The sequence below is a fragment of the Phoca vitulina genome, unplaced genomic scaffold (assembly GCF_004348235.1).
Source record: "Phoca vitulina isolate PV1807 unplaced genomic scaffold, GSC_HSeal_1.0 scaffold20, whole genome shotgun sequence".
In the NCBI taxonomy this organism is placed as follows: domain Eukaryota; kingdom Metazoa; phylum Chordata; class Mammalia; order Carnivora; family Phocidae; genus Phoca; species Phoca vitulina.
In genome coordinates, this window is record NW_022589723.1 from 29,201,936 (window position 1) to 29,219,463 (window position 17,528).

A 17,528-nucleotide genomic window follows, 5' to 3' on the forward strand; every position below is an offset into this window, starting at 1 on the left:
GGTCATGATTCCAGGGTCCTGGGATGGAGCCCCGCATCGGGTTCCCCGCTCGGCGGGAAGCCTGCTTCTCCCTCCCCCACCCCCCCTGCTTGTGTTCTCTCTCTGTCAAATAAATAAAATAAAATATTAAAAAAAAAAAAAAGAAGCTAGGTTTACAGAAATGTGTTAATCAAGCAGATACTATACGTAAGGCAGCAATTTTTGGTATTATTTGTTATTTAACTTTTGCATCTAGTCGTGATATGCAAAATATTTAACAGTCTGTTTGGCATGAGCATTTGATCAATCAGTTTGGAAGCCTGACCAATCAGAATGTATGCCCAAATAATCAAAATGGACACCCAACCAATCAAAATGGATGCCTGACCAATCTGAATTAAAAGCCAACCAATCAGAATGAAGACCTGACCCATCAGGACAAATGAAATGTATACAACCACATACCTGTCTCCCATTTATCATTGACCTTTTCACTTGTGGATTCTCCTCTCAATTAACTGGGAAGCAAACTGAGGGCAGGGGACCACATGATAGATCTCTTTGTATTCTCCAAGTGGCCTTGCTGAGCTGGTTTCATAGTGAGCTTAATGGATATTTGTTTGAGCGGACATTATTCATCCCATGATTACTCAGGAAACATCAGTGGGTGGAAAGAGTACAGTTTGTCCCTCTCTGATGAAGATAATTATAGAATTATCCCACTGGAATATCACTAAACAAATAGCATGTTTTTGAATAACACACAGGTGATAAGAGAAATTGGTATTTTTTGAGGAATTATCATTCAATATGATCTTAACAAGCTAGAGAAATAAGATATAATCACACTGATTTCTTAAACACAATAATGAATAGTATACTTACAGAATGAATAACATATAAATACAAGATAGGTAAAAAACAGAAAGGTATTTGTGAGGTCAAAAATACCTAGGTCCTACAGCGAATAATAAACTGAAGGTGTCCCAGCTATTTAAAAAACTAGAAAACTGGCACGATAGTCAGATGTTCATTCATTTATTTGACAACTTAATTGAGTACCTGCTCAATTAAGTCATCATGCTAGGCATGCTGGGGGCACAGCGAGAAATTAGCAATGTCGTTTTCCTCAAAGAGCTCAAGTTTTAAGGGAGAAGACAAAGAAGTACACAAACTATTAGATAACAGAGAACTTATTTGATGGCTGAGTCATCAGTCAGTGAAAATAATCACCATGAAGGACATCTTTGTAGCCCACCGGGACAGCTGTGCTCAACAGATGGCAGAGGACCAGAACCCAAGAGTGTTTGGACAGAAGTGTCAACACTGACGGGTGCAGGCTGATGACCAGAAGCTGCTTTGCCCCTAATTTTTCAGGACCACGTAAGCTCCCGGATTCTTATAGGATGCAGTTACGAGGAAGAAAAGCCCCAGTAATGATAGATACCAGTTTTGCCAGCCCTTGAGAAGTAGGGGTCTCAGCCAAATTTAATTTCATGTAAGCAGTTAAGAAAGGTAACTTTTCTTACATGCAAGTTTTATAGAGCAATTTAATACAGTTGGAGAATGCTTGAATTAATTTGAAATTTTGCCTAGAGAACACACAGAGTATGTGTAGATTCTTGGGGGGATGTCTTTGATCCCCAAATGAATAAACTCTAAGAAGTGAATAATGCCCTTGGAGCTGTGCAACATGGCAAAGGAAAGCCAGCTCGAGGACAAAGTAAACATGCAGAGGAGGGCAGGGAAAGAGAATACAGGAAAATGAACTAAAGCTCTGATCAAAACCAGCCTGAAGCTCACACAGACCTCCCACCATTCAGACCTCCTTTCAGCATCATTACTGCTCCTCATTAGAAGATTCACAGGGAAGAACTCAGATTGACACAGCCTGGTCCTATGTCCATCGCTTTGGCTGGAGGAGTAAAGTACCATGATTCACAGCCTTTCCCAAAAGCAGGAAGAAAGAGTGCTGGCCTGACAAAAACCACAGAGGGTCAACTCCTTGAACATCTAGATTTCTGTAAGTCAAGCTGCTATGTCCACGTTAACCCTATCAAAGGCTTCAATAAACATTTACAGAATCAGAATGTTCTGGTCTTCCTAGTGCTCTGCAGTGATGTAGCATTTCAAAGATGGGTTTGGGCAACTGGCAAAAAATACTGATGTGTTTTCCTCAGAGCACAGTAGCATGGATTTTTAGAAAGGGGGTCCACCAATGCCACTTGGAGAGAGAAAGGAAGGTGGCAACCAGCAACCTGTTCCATGTGGTACCCTCAGCTCTACAAATATACTTATTGTCCAGTCCTTTGAGCAAAGTACCTTGATCTAATGGTATTGCTACCACCACCAAATCTGATCTCTAAGAACACTGTTGTACAAATATAAAAATTAATAATGCATAAAGGGAAAAATTTGGATTCTTCTTGAAATAGTGTCCATATATCAAAATTCTTAAATGGTTCAACAGTGATACACAGACTTACCACCTAGAAAGTCCCAATATTATATACACTTGGTGGTAGAGAAAAACCAGGGAAGTGAAAATAAGACACAGTTGTTGTTGTTCTTTTTAATTCCCATCAATTAACAAAATTCCCCTAAGGAAATTTAGGGACTTTAAAATTCCTAACTCTAACTTCTTTCTGAACTTAAGTTCTATACCACATCAGTGTGTTCTTACTCATACAGAAAATGAATGCCAACAGTTACATGCAGATAGTGGGGCTGAAATTTCTTTTAATCAGTACACATTTTATAAAAGAGAGATTTCACTGGTCTTGGAAGATTTTTTCCCCCTTCTTTTCCAGAATGAAGGTGTAGGTATAGAACTGAGCTGTTCACGGTTCAGCCCCGGTTGAGGCCAAATTCACAGGCTTGTCCAAGAATTGGCTGGAGCAAAGAGGCAGAGGGCAGGGCCCTTCTCTTGAGGGGACAGAAACTGACAGTGACATCCTTAGGAGCTTTGTTCCCATCTAGTGGGCTCCAGGAATTAGACATTAGATTAGCAGCAACTTTCTGGGTACTGTATTATCAATAAGTGGGAGTCAATGACACATTTCATCTTCTTTCCACATAGAAGGTGAAGGCCAATACTGAGACCAACTGAATCTTCTGCCACAACAAGACCAAGAATGGATTATCATTGGCACCATACATGAAGTCACAAGGCACTCAAGATGTGGTTTAGAAAAGCCTGTCTTGTTTAACTAACTGTCCCAAGTTTTTTCCTTATTCCACTAATGGTTGAGTCCACAGGCTCCCTTAATAACCTCCTCTAACCTTCCAGAAGGTATTTCCTTAGATCTAAGGTAAATGCCTAGGCCAGTGGTTCTCAAATATTTTTACTTCAGGACACCTTTAAAAATCCTCTTAGAAATTATTGAGGACTCTGAAGAGCTTTTGTTCATGTTGGTCTTATCAATCGGTATTTGGCATATTAGAAATTAAAACTGAGAAGGGAGAAGAGATGAGAGACAGAGCCCTGACTGGATAGAGCTTCTGGTCCTAGACCTGCGTAGCCATTCCCTGCCCTTTGGCTTTACTTGAGCCAGAAATCTCCCTTCCAGAGAACTTGATCTGGTTGGGTTTCTGCCACTAGCAAATGAAAGAGGCCTGAACACTATATCCACAAAACAAAGAATAGTTTAAACCAGTAAATAAAGGAGTAGAGTGAGTATAACAGAATGATGCACCCCCCCCCTTCATCTGTCATCCATTGAGAGCCTCCAGAGGGCTTAAGAAGGTAACCATCACCACTAACATTTCTACAGTGCCTATGGATTTCAAAGTGCTTTCATATTTAGTATCTCATTTAATTTTCTCTACAACCCTATGAAACAGCTTGTTTTATACCCATTTCACAGATGAGAAAACTGGGGCGCCGAGATGGAGCCGTTAAGCCGCTCAGCCAACACAAAATCCAAATCTTACTCTCTAGATTCCCACGGTCATAGTTCCTGTCTCACATAATGCTTGCCACTTTATAGGACACAGACCTGTAGCACAAGCCTTAATATTTTCAATTCCCAGATTTTTTACCCATCGTCTTGCAGGGGGAGGGGAGTGGTATGCATAGCAGATCCTCTAAAATACCAATCGTATTTGGCTCTGGTCTGTGTGGCGTGAAGAGAGCATGACCGGGGTTTAAGTTAGAACGGCAATCATTCTTCTCGAGATCTGTAACTGAGGGGCTGCGGGAGGGGGCACAGAGGTGGTGCTGGGCAGGAATGCAGGAGAAGCCAGATAATGCACCCTGCAGATAATCCACAGGCTGCGCCACAGCAGCGTGAAGCAAAGAAAGCATCTCTGCTCCGGGTCCGGGCGGAAGAGATGCGGGAGTCGTGGGACTCAGATGCCGAGGTCTGGATTTGAAAGGCGCCCACACACAAAGAAACCTTGAAGTTGAGTTCCCGCGGCACGACGCGCAGAGTTCGAAACCAAGCCTTCCTTCCCAGCAGCGGTGGAAACGTCTAATCCACCCGCTCACGCAGCAAGGCGCGGATCTTCTTTTATCCCCTGGGGCTGCTCGGACAGCCGACGCCGGGCACGCCCGAGGCTCCTCCAAGGAACTACAAGTCCCATCTAACCCTGGGACGCGGGCGATGATGACGAAGCTCCCGCGGATTGGCCGCGCGGGGCGGGGCGCGCAGGCCTTCTCCAAGGGAAGGGGCGGGTCGCAGGGCGGGGCGAGCGGCCGTGGCTAGGCGGACACGCCCCCTCGCCCGCGGCCCCCTCCCCGCCTCTCTCCGCCGCTTCTCTCGCTCCGGGGTCAGAGGGCCGGAGCGAGAAGATGGCGAAGACGTACGATTATCTCTTCAAGCTTCTGCTGATCGGCGACTCGGGGGTGGGCAAGACTTGCCTCCTGTTCCGCTTCTCCGAGGACGCCTTCAACACCACCTTCATCTCCACCATCGGTGAGGGAGGGGCCGCGGCCGGGGACGGGGAGTGAGGGAGATATGGGGGGCGGGTGCAGGCGGGCGGGGGAGCGGGCTGGAGGAGGGCTTGGGAGCCCCAAGGAGGGGACCCTGGGGACAGCAGGGCGGCGAGGGCAGTAGGAGACGGTGAAGGAGTGAGGGAGAGGGGCGGGCGGGGACGTGAGGCTCGGGGGGGTGAAGAGGGAACTTGGGGGCAAAGGAAGGGGAAGGAGAACCAGAGCAACAAGGACTAGGGGTATTGGGGAAAATGAGAGGGTTGGGAGAGTGACAGGGAAGGGTCTTAGCGGGACAAAGTGGGGGACGGGAGACACGAAATCTCATGGAGAAAGAGAAGGGGATAGTGGGTGTGAAATGGATTAAAAGACAGGAAAGAGGAAGGAAATGCGAAGGGGGAAATGAAGCTTTGGGGGAATGGGAGGGACGTGAAGTAAAAGAACAGAGGACAAGGGACAAGAGAGGTGAGAACCCAACAATCGGAAGGGAATTCAGAGGAATGAGTGATCAGGAGGTGAGGGATGGGGGGCACTGGCCACAAGAGGTCTGTATCTCTTGTCACGGGAGGGGCAAAACAAAAATTGCAGGATGGGGAGAAGAGTTCAGGGGATCAGAGGTCAGAGCGAGGACAGGTCGTGGAGAAAGTAAAGGAAAGCTGGGTGTGAGATAGAAAGGAAAAAGAGAAGCAGAATATACACTCCAGAGGTTGAGCAGAGAAGACAGAGAAAATGGGAAAGGGAGAGGAAGTGGAAGAAAGCGTGGGGCACAGGACTTTCTCCAATAACTGAGAACCCTGGTTACCATTTTCTCTCTCCCTTTCCTTTGGCTCAAGTGCAGGAGAAAGAGCAAAACGTACTAATGGTGGAATAATGTCTACAGAGTATTAAATTGTTCTGTGAGCCTTAACCGGTGTTAAGAGAATTGGTGACTCTTGGGAGTGGTGTGGTCAGGAAAATAGGGTTCACTCCTTTACTACCATCTCCTGAGAAGCATCACTTCTCAACTTTGTAAATTCTTGGGCTTGAATGTTTAATAACTTCTCAGTGGAGGAATTGATCTTACATTTTGCCTGCCTCCCTATGCGTTTTGCCTTGGTTTTAATTATTACTTGCTAAATGAATCACAACATACAGTGTACCCCCCAATTACTTTGAATTGATTAATCGTTTTTCCTGATCTTGGCGGGGAGCTGTCCTTTCTACTTTTGTCCTGGCAGACTTTGTGTTCAGGTAAGGAGATCGGTAACTTAGCATAAACTGAAGAGCAAATCAAAGCTGGTTTTAAGCTGCCTGCACAAGTGACCTTAACATCATTTCCTTTGTTAAATGGCTGCAGTTAATTAAGTACCTTAAGAATCTTAGCTTTTGGGGCGCCTGGGTGGCTCAGTTGGTTAAGCGACTGCCTTCGGCTCAGGTCATGATCCTGGAGTCCCGGGATCGAGTCCCGCATCGGGCTCCCTGCTCGGCGGGGAGTCTGCTTCTCCCTCTGACCCTCCCCCCTCTCATGTACTCGCTCTCTCTCATTCTCTCTCTCTCAAATAAATAAATAAAATCTTTAAAAAAAAAAAAAAATCTTAGCTTTTGGTTGTCTTGGTGATGTTTGTGGTTTCTAATAGTAGCTCACTTAAGCACCTTTCACATGGTTCTTATAGCATATTTCACCGTGAATTTCTGGGATTATTATGGTGCTGTGGTAACAATTGCATTTGAATATTGTGTGTTTTAAGGATAATTTACCATTAAAAAAAAAGAATATTTGGGTATAGAGCGCTCTTAAAATTGAGAACTAGGGAAGTCTATGTTTGTTTGTTCTGGCCTCTTTCAGATGGATTGAGTGCTCTGAAACCTCCCCGGTGTTATGATGTCTGGGTTTAGGGAAGTTTGAGTTGCAAGTTCTTGGCAGTCATTCTTGAGTGGGACTTTTTCTTTTCTGAGGAAGCAGATTTTAAATGTCATGTCTCAAGTATATTCCTAAGAGATTTGGTGGGAGCTGTCACAGCAACTAAAGGACGTTAGTTTTGGATGCTGGTACTAATTTCAAAACCCCGAATAAATCTTTTACATTGTTGAATGCATAGTGCAGTCCAGATGGTAAAGGACAATTTCTAACAAGTTGAGTGGGTAGCCTTTTGTCCATTCTTCATGTGACCCTCCCAGAAGCATTCTCTTGTGTCAAAAGTGAGTGAGTCTCGCTGATGTAGTTTCTGTTAAGCTCCTTGGCTGACTTTCGCTCATTTGAAATAGCTTTATTAGTTTCCTTTTTTTTTTTTGGCCTTAATTTTTGTCCCACATTTCCTGTAAGGGTATCTGCTTCCTTTTGTGATAGTAGCTTTTAAAAATTACTTTTCATGCTGATGGCTTAGAATCTTTCTTGTGGGGCCTTTTTTTTTTTTTTTTTAATTGAAATTGGTTCCGTGAAGGATTGCAGCTATGAAGGCAGGAAAACCAGTGTCCTGAAACTGTGTGGAACATAAGGTAGACGTTAATTGGGATGAGTCTCAAATGTGATCTTGGTCTTTGTATTTTCTGTGGGGTGGATGTGGTTAAAAGAGGCTATGAGCTGCGTCTTCAGTTGACCTGGAGGAGGGGAAATCCATGCCTCTTATTTAGCCACAGAGCCCGACAGGAAGTGGTACTGCCTTCATACAGCAGAAAAATTTTTTTACCTGAAACCTAATGCTTTGCATTTGAAATTAAGCTGGGAAAAGAAGGTGAATATTAACACCATTCTAGTGAAAAAAAGTTCCACACGTTCACTAACCGCAGTCGTAGGCTTGGAGTGTCCCCATGTCTAGCAGCAATGCCCACTCCCCACAACCCTCTCCCCCGTCCGCTGGTGATCTGAAGTTGTGGAGGTAAGAGTGGGTGGTCCATCTCCTCGCAGACATAATTATTTTTTGAGGTGCCTAGGAGTATAAGTTCCTGGGCTTTTCCGACTGGGTTTTGACAGAGTCTGCCACAGCCTTGCTCACTAAACCTGATAAGGTCAGCATCACAGGAAAAAGCCATTTCTTAACACCTGAGGTTTGTGTGTGTGAGATTTGGTAGATATGCATGTGCGCTTGTTTCTTCCCGTGCAGATACATGTTTAGTCTTAATACTGCTTTGTCAAAGTTAAGTCATTTTTTTAAAAAGGCATCTGCCATCTTTAGATCCTGTTTGGTAATGATTCGGCCATCATGAAAGGAAGGAGACAGTCACTTTGATTACAGATATGGCTGTCTCATGAGTACTTTCTTCTCATTTCTCTAAGGTTCTGCTACCTTCTCTGAGATCCCATCTCCCCACATTGCCTTTCTGCTCTTGGGGGTGGTGGAGGGTGCGTTATCTTTCACCTGAACCCATTGGGAATCTTAAAGTGTATCAGTCAGGTAATATTCGTTAACTATTGAGTAGGGATGATGTATCCATTTGAAATTATAGGCCTAGTGCCTAGGACCAACCAGCATTTCAGTTCAGAGGTTTGAGAACTGAAAAAAAATTTTCTATTTTTCTTTCTTTCTTTTTTTTTTTAAGATTTATTTCTTTATTTGAGAGAGAGAGAGACAGCAGAGAGAGAGAGCACCAGTGGGGTGGGCATGGGGGGTGGTGTGAGGGGCAGAGGGAGAGAGAGGGAGAAGCAGACTCCCCGCTGAGCAGGGAGCCTGATGCGGAGCTCAATCCCAGGACCCTGGGATCATGACCTGAGCCGAAGGCAGGAGCTCAACCGACTGAGCCACCCAGGTGCCCCTGAAAAAAAGTTTTTCGATGAGCTCCCCCAAACCTCCTACATAATCATAATGTTTTAAATGTCTGTAAGATGTGATGTTAAGACAACTAGGAAACAGTAATACAGTCAGCTGTGCATTATATTTCCTGTGGGATGTGCGTGCAGTGGACTATTGATATGAGGCCATACCGACACCTTGGAATGGCCTGTACTGAGCAAGGTGCTGATAGGACAGAAAGAGACAACCTAGCCCTAACTGGACAACGTGAGCCTCTTCCCTTCGCTGTCTCTCCCCTGCCCTCTCCCCTCTTCCTGGTAGGGTATTTTCCTGAGTGGTTTCATTATTTAGTATAGTCATAGTTTGATAGCAGAAAGAGTTGGAGATTATCGACTTTCTACCTCTGCCCCAATTTTGTAAGTAGGAAAACTAAGGTTAAGTTGACGCAGATCACACGGCTGGTTGTAGCAGAACTTCTCGTGAAGGCCCCAGTTCAAGTCCCTGTGACTTCTCACAGTTGAGCTGCAGCTAATTCTCATCAGTCTGATCGGCCCCATAAATCCAAGTCGCCACCTTTTCCGGGGAGGAATTAGATTTTGCCTTTATGCTTTGCTGTGAGGAATTTCTCCTGGGATAACTCTGCATATGATAGCCGTCCTTTGCCCTTTCTTTTGTGTCCCTAGTTACAGGTTGGGAGATCAAAGTGCATCCTGTCATTAAAATTCCTTCCACGTGCAAAATAGCTAATGAAATCATGTTAATAGCAGTATGCTGGTTAATTGTTGCAGCCTGGTCTCGTCAGAGCGCTTTTAGATATTTTATTCTGTAACGTTGCATTTTTTGCTTGGATTCACTTTTCCTAAAATCAGGGGTTGCCAAAGTATGGCCCAGGGCCAAATGTGGCCTGCAGTTTTTGTGCCTTTGGAACACTAGTTAACATTTCTAAAGGGTTATTAAAATATAAAACGAAGAATATACAACAGAGACCATATGTGATCTACAAAGCTTATAAAAATATTTACTAACTGTTCCTTTGTAGAAAAAGTTTGTCGACCCCAGCCTGAAATTAAAAACTGGTTTTGGTTGGTAGCAATTCAAGGCTGTTATCAAGACTTATTGACTGAAAAACAAACTTTGTCATATTTACATTTTTATCCAAGCTGTCATCAACATTTGGCTGAGCATCATCCAGATACGTAGAGCAAGTGGATTTTAATTTTCATAGTTGTTTTCCTTGGTTTCAGCCTCTCAAACAGAAATATGCAAGGAACATGCAACTTCAAATTGAACACTTTGTACATAAAGCCTTATTTTAATGTCATTGTGTTCTCTCAAAGCTGTCAGGAGATTTTCCATCTAAGCGATAGCTTTCCTAACAATACGGTTTCAGCAAAAGTAGAGCTTAATGCTTGATAATAAAGGGTTAAACTTAACCTTCTCAATTAGTGTTCTAGTGAATGAGAAAAGCCCTTCAGTAAATAGAGAGTGGGTGTGGGGAAACTGAGTCTTGGATACACTATGGATATGTTTTAAGACTAAGCGTACTTTACAAAAAAGCGTTTTGCCAGTTGTTCTGCCTGGAAGCAAATCAGGGAGGAGGCTGTCTGGGCAGCAGTGCCAGGATTGTTTGGACCCACTGAGAGAGCTAGAGGGAAATAGGTTTGGATATTGTCTTAGAGGGAAATAAGTCTAGCTTTTGAAGACCAGGAAAAATGTAGCAGTTGATTTTTGCATGAAGTCCGATAACTGGATCTGAAAAGAACCATGGAACCAGAAGCGGAAGACCGACCCAGGGTGGGGGGAGCTGGCACGGCCCGAGGCTGGGTCTCGTCGAGGCCTGCCTGCCTGCACACGGAGCCTTTCTGGGGACCAACTCTCTTGTGTGTATTATTAGAAATTAGAGGGTTCTGCAGGAAAGAGATTTCATGCAGGATGAGGAGAAGCTTGGAGGGGGGATGGAGAAGTGGATTTCAGGTGGTGAGTAATACCGTGGAGCGTAACATCATAGGGAACTTCTGAAATGGAAGTAGCGATGAAGTGGACTGTTCCATGTCTGGTGTTAGGGAGAGAGCGTGGTGAATTAAGAGGAGCAGTGGGGTCTGCAGTCAGTTCACGTCCTGGCATCTGGCGTTCCTCGTTTTCTGGCCTTGGTGAGTCACTTGTCCTTCTAGGGCCTTAGTTCCTTCATCTGTAATAGAGTCTGATAATATTATACCAACTTTTCAGGGTTGCTGTGAATTCCCTAGGGCAGGAATCAAGCCTTATTCACCTTTTAAATTTCCAAGGCCCATGTTAAGTGACTCATCAGCTGGATGCATGAATGGCTTGGTGGATGAATTGTGAAAGCCCTATATGAGCTATAAAGCATTGCTTGAATTTTGGTTATTATTCTCTTTCATGGTATTATAATTAGATTATGTCTGAGATAACAATCAGAAGTGCTTAATTGGAATTCTTAACACAAGAATGGTATTTTCCTCAGCATAAAATGTTATATATCTTTCTATTATCGGTTTTAAAGGGATGTTTTAGACTAGGTAAGATATCACTTAAATTTCAGTCTCCATAATAAGCTGTTTAACACCCGGCTTCCAATCCCCCACTGACATAAATACCAAATAGAAAATGAGTGAAATCACTGGGTTTGCTGTAGAAGAGCCATGGCAGCTTTGTCTCTGCCCATTAGCTTCAAACAATGCAACAGATGCCTGTTAACAGTTTCATGCCCAGTTTTAATTAGCAGATGGAGCTCTGTTTGTGTCTGTATTCTGCCCAGCGCTTGTTTGAGCGACAGGGTAGTGAGTGGATTGGAACCGGGCTGCGCATTTGGGTTGAATAAAGCCAAATTCTGTTTTTAAAGAGATGAATATAAACACTTATTGTATAGAACTTCTTGTGTATGTCACTGGAATGGCATAGGGTCTAGAGTAAAACGAATGTTTACAGTTAGGTTTTCTGTTCCTAGGACCTTTCTAAAATTACAGAAGGTAGAAAAAAAATGACCACTTTATGGCTTAAATGAATGGCTTTACTGTCATGAAGTGGCGTTCTTTGAAGACCCATTTCAGTATTTGGGCAGTGTATGTTGAGGAATATGCAAAGCTGGGATGAACCAGACTTCAGCACGAATCTGGGCAGGGGCGGGACCAGTGGCGCCCGCCTCCCCCCCCCCCCCTTCCGCAGCGCTGCCTGGTGTAGCCTACTGAGCTCAGCGAGACCAAGGGCTGTGATGGACCCCTGACCTCCGCCGCACTGGTGGAGGGAGAGGGTGCGTGCCTTTGCCCTACACATTTGCCATCTCTTCTTGCAAGTGAATAGGTTTGCTGTCCATCATCTTAGGACTCAACTTCAGTATTAAAAATAGTATCCGGGGGCGCCTGGGTGGCTCAGTTGGTTAAGCGACTGCCTTCAGCTCAGGTCATGATCCCAGGGTCCTGGGATCGAGTCCCACATCGGGCTCCCGGCTCAGCGGGGAGCCTGCTTCTCCCTCTGACCCTCTCCCCTCTCATGCTGTTTCTCTCCTGCTCACTCTCTAATAAATAAATAAATAAGTAAATAATCTTTAAAAAAAAAAAAAAGTATCCGGGAATGATAATTGGATATGTTGTATCTGGAGATGTGTGCTTTTCCTCTGCTCGTTTTGTGTCAGGGGATTTTTCTTATTTTGAGTTGAATTAATAAGAACCTTCGGGGCACCTGGGTGGCTCAGTCGGTTAAGCGTCTGCCTTCGGCTCAGGTCATGATCCCAGAGTCGTGGGATCGAGCCCCATGTCAGGCTCCCTGCTCAGCGGGGAGCCCGCTTCTCTTTCCCTCTGCCTGCCTTTCTGCCTACTTGTGCTCTCTATCGTCAAATAAATAAATAAAATCTTTTAAAAAAAAAAAGGACCTTCAAGGAAGTAGGTACCTGATTGTCTTTAGAGGAAGAAATGTCTGCCTTTTTTTTTTTAAATTACCCAGGACTTCCTTTGGGAAGCCACATAAAGTGGTAGGGGCAGTTGGAAACTGTTCTCTGCAGCAGACCTGTTACTTGGCTATGATGAAATACCTATTTTCTCGCTGTCTTACCTGTAGCATTCTGCATTGGTGTGACTGGGCGCTTTGGGATTTACCTGTTGCTGAACCTTCCGACATTTTCCAAGTAGCTCTCATCTTCCTCAGCCCAGAATGTTAATTCTTGGTTCCCGGGGAAAAAATGCTAAAGCTCTCTATGTCTTCACGTTGATCAAATTTAGGCTTGCTCTCCCTGAGAGAGAGGCTAGGACAGTGCTAGTTGCAGCCTGGTGATAGCATTGCAGGACTTCCAAGCACTTTGTTTGCAAAAGCCAGGTTAGGGTTGGAATCCCACCTCATCCCGGTGAAAACCAGCCGCGAAGCGGTCAAGCAGTGTGTCGTGTTGCATAACTTTCTGCTGGTGGAGCTGGGACTGGTATGACTTCCCCACAGCCCATTGTGATTTTGCATATTTTGGCAAAGAACCTGGCAGTGATTATTTTAATTACTTATAGATGTTTTCCTGATATATGAAGTGGAGGAACACTCTAAAATACACACTCACGTTTTGACATGAAGTATAGGGTGATCTATTTAAGAGTTGAATTGTAAGAGTTTGTTTCTTATGGCCCTATGCAAAATTTATCTGGAATAGGTATTACAAGATACTCTAATCTCATACACACAAGTACACAAGCTCCATCACAAAAAATGAATGGTTTGCATTGTGAGCGGTCCGTGACTAACCCTACTGTAATTTGTTTGTTGCCTCCGAATTTGGATGGGGTAACTGTTTATGGTTTTCAACAAAGAACTTTTTACTTTTTCCTTTCTAAAGGTCTCTGAATAAAATCTTGAGATGGCATGGAAAACAATTTCTTATTGAGAGTTAACTCTTTCAGTTTTGGAATGATTCAGACCACTGTCTCAGTTCAGACTCCACTAACACCTCAACCTTACCAGGGTTTGGGGAGAGGGGTTGGATTGGGAAGAGGAAGAGAATGAACACAACATTCTACCCTCCGCCCCTGTCCATTTCTTTGGCTACTCCTTCTTTTTGCTTTTGTTAGTAGTTGGAGAAACTATTGGGAAGGAGTTAGAAACTTCTGCATGTAAGAGTGTGAAGACTGGGGCACCTGGCTGGCTCAGTCGGAGAAGTGTGTGACTCTTGATCTCGGGGTTGTAAGTTCAAGCCCCACATTGGGTGTAGAGATTACTTAAAAATCTTTAAGAAAAGAAATAATTATAAAAGGGTGTGAGGATTAATAGTGACTTTTGACTTCATTGCTGTCTTGTATTGTTTAGAACTAGTTAGTAAAAAATTGGTGCTTGTCTCAGTCACAGCCAGTAACGAACAGTGACAGATTAGGTTGTTGTCCACAAACAAATAATTTGAGTGAGTGCATTTCCCCTTTTGTCTACTTACTATTGTTTTGAAAATTTCTGGTCTTACAGAAGCATGGAAAATTGGTGGGACAAGCAAAATAATCTCTTTCACTTCCAGAAAATTCCATTATAATCAAATTTTATTTTATTTTATTTATTTTTTAAGATTTTATTTATTTATTTGAGAGAGAGAGAGAGTGCAGGAGCAGAGGGAGAGGGAGAAGCAGGCTCCCCGCTGAGCAGGTAGCCCGATGTGGGGCTCGATCCCAGGACCCTGGGATCATGACCTGAGCCGAAGGCAGACGCTTAACCAACTGAGCCACCCAGGCACCCCTATAATCAAATTTTAAAACATGCATACATAATATCAGGTGTGTCTCTATCTTGGCCCGTCAGCCTTCAACTTTGACAAATACCATTACATTTTAAATTTGTGTTGTGATCTCAGTATATGATTTACCACATTTTTTGTTCAAATCATCTATTATTGCAAAATATGTAATACTCTGAAAAACAATTGGTGTGTGTTTGCAGTCAGCCCTGCTTCTGCCCCTCCCAAGGAGTTAGCCTGGGCCTGGATTCTCATTGTGAAAGGCAGATACGGGCTTCGATGGTTTTCATGGTCTCTTCTGGCTGCAGCATTCTGTGAGTCTATGAAATCAAGAGTGTCTGTAAAGAAAAAAGGGTTTGTCCTTTTTTTCTTCAGTTAATGACTATGGGCAAAGGTTCTTTTTGCAGGTGACCGCTGGTGTCTTTTTTTTTTTTTTTAAGATTTTATTTATTTATTTGAGAGAGAGAGAGAGAGCTCATGAGAGCGGGGAGGGTCAGAGGGAGAAGCAGACTTCCTGTTGAGCAGGGAGCCCGATGCGGGACTCGATCCCGGGACTCCAGGATCATGACCTGAGCCGAAGGCAGTCGCTTAACCAACTGAGCCACCCAGGCGCCCGACCGCTGGTGTCTTGATGACATGAAGACAGAAGGAAGAAATAGTAGCACTAGTTAATTCCAGCCAAACCTGTGTTGATCTTGTAAATTGGTTAAACTTTTTGTAGTCCTAAAGAGATTGCTTAATGAATTTGAATCCTGTCCTTAAAAAATGCTTTGGTTCGGGGCGCCTGGGTGGCTCAGTCGGTTAAGTGTCCAACTCTTGGTTTCGGCTCAGGTCGAGATCAAAGGGTCCTGAGATGGAGCCCCATCTCCGGCTCCGCACTGGGCATGGAGCCTGCTTAAGAGTGTCTCTTGCCCTCTCCCTCTGCCCCTCCTCCCCTCTAAAAAATGCTTTGGTTTGAATAATAAAGCTAAACGTCACCAAAAAATTAACCACGTGAAAAGCTGGAAAAATATGTCTTTGAGAAGAGATGTATAAAGTATTTTCAAATTATCTCATTTTCTTTACGTAAAACATGGTGAGGTAGGTGAAAAATAATCTAAAAAGCCAAGAAGATTTTTGCTGCTTAGGTTTGCTGGTGCTAAACTTCCATTTGACAGATGAGGGGCCCGAGGCCTGGAGGCATGGAGGTGGCCAGGTCCCACAGAGCCAGGCCTTGAGCATCAGGTTTTGGACCAATTTCAAGTCTCTTTTCTCTTACACCTCATCTGCCTTCAGTTCTCTTGCTATGAAAAGACACCAGTGGTATAGCATAAAATCTGGACATAGCCCACATTTTGTAGGAGAAAATTCAGGGATTGAACCAGGAGATAGAGGGTCCAGGCACATCTCTGCCCTTGATTAACCATTTGCTTTTGGTCAAACCCTGTAGCTTCTTCTCGTGATCTTTGCTTTCTTATCGGTTACAAGGGGAGGCTGGCAGTGGGGTGAGGTTGCTTATAAAGTTTAGGGTGGGAACTGCAGAGGTTTTGTTAGTCATTTGCTAATGGAAGACACTAAGTCATTTTTATTTTCACTAAATTCACTCATTCAGCAACATGGTTTCGTCCACAAAATTCTGAGAGGGGAAAGAGTAACAAGTATCCGGGCAATGTAACACAATGATGAAGAGGGCTGCAAAGCGGTAAATAGAAGAGGCTGTGAAGGCGTGGAGGAGAGGTAGAGGAAAGTTTCGAGGAGGAAATGGCCTTTAAGCTAAAATCAGAACCTGGAGGAGGACTTAGTTGGGTAGAATGGGAGAGTGCGGGGAGGGGGGGCTCCGGCCGCGGGGGCACCAGACGGCACAGCCCTCTGCAGGAGCTCAAAGACATCCTGTTCGGCTGAAGCCTCAAGTGAGGTGGGAGGTGAAGTTGAAGGTAATTAGAGGGCAGGTTGTGATGGACTTTTAAACCTGCTCAAGGGTCTGGACTTTGTCCTGAGAAGGGCGGGAGTCACTGAGGATCGTATGCAGGAGACCAGTTAGATTAGCAGACAGTATCAGTTGCCTCTTATCTCACTGGGACCCTTAGGTTCACAACGTGCCTTCACTTCTATCTCTATTTAAACTGCTCAGTAATGGCATCCATGGATAGAGCTTCCTGTCTCCCTACTCTGGAAGCTAAGGTTCTGAGAGAGTAATTGACTTGATCAATCAAGTAAGCCTTAGAGGGGCCACGACCACACTCTGTACACCAACCTGCTCCTCCCACGTCGGGCCCCAGAGTTCTCCGTGGGACGGACTGTGTTGGCCCCGAGGCTGTAGTAGCAGTCCCTTTCCGTGGTCTGTCACAACTGTGTAAAGTGGTTTGAGAAGTGTGTTGCACGGAAGGGTGGAATGAGCCTCTCCGCAGCCGCGCTCCTGCACGGCTAACGCCAGCAGGCATCGCCTTGCCTGTTGGCCCCGGGAGGTCAGTGGGCTTGTGGTTTGGGCTTGTCTCCTGGCCTCCACCGTGGTCCCTTAGGAAGCAGTCAGATATGTGCGCAGCAGAATGGGGGCAGGGAGGGACAGAGCTTAATTACGGATCCAGCTCTCTTGTGGAAAGGGAACTAATTACAACAGCACCGCAGCACTGCCTCTCCGCATGGGGCCGTTGGTCGTTCCGCTTGTATGTTGTTGGCCTTAGACTATAACGTGCTAGGCGCAGCTGCTTTAATTGTCAGCTTCTTTCCTTTGACAAATTAAGTTTAAACTTTGTGCTAGCCTGTCCTGTCCTTTGTTTTTCCAGGGTGAAATCGGCCCTACTCTGGGTTTTGTTTGTAAAGCCCTGGTTGGCAGTTTTCCTCAGAATCGCAGGGACATTGTAGACTAGATTAACACCTGATTGGTTTGCTAACCCTGAGTTTCCAGAATGCCCGGTGAGCCAAAAAGCAGAAAGGCCCGGGGAGCTAAACTTGATTAAAAGAAAAAAAGTCCTGGGGCGCCTGGGTGGCTCAGTTGTTAAGCATCTGCCTTTGGCTCAGGTCATGATCCCAGGGTCCTGGGATCGAGCCCCACATCGGGCTCCCTGCTCCGTGGGAAGCCCGCTTCTCCCTCTCCCACTCCCCCTGCTTGTGTTCCCTCTCTCGCTGTGTCTCTCTCTGTCAAATAAAGAAAATATTAAAAAAAAAAAAAAAGTCCCATCTGCTAAAACTCATGAAGTTGCCTGCTAGGGGAGCCCCTGGGTCTCTC

General features: G+C 44.7%; 1 protein-coding gene across 1 annotated transcript in view; it reads left to right on the forward strand.

Annotated features, from left to right (window-relative positions):
* Positions 1–4,674: 4,674 nt before the first annotated feature.
* RAB8B (RAB8B, member RAS oncogene family) overlaps positions 4,675–17,528 on the forward strand; it is a 57,811-nt gene continuing 44,957 nt past the window's right edge. The window contains exon 1 of the mRNA XM_032417146.1: positions 4,675–4,895. Coding sequence (XP_032273037.1) covers positions 4,772–4,895 — 124 coding nt within the window. The 5' untranslated portion in view covers positions 4,675–4,771. The remainder of the gene's footprint in view (positions 4,896–17,528) is intronic.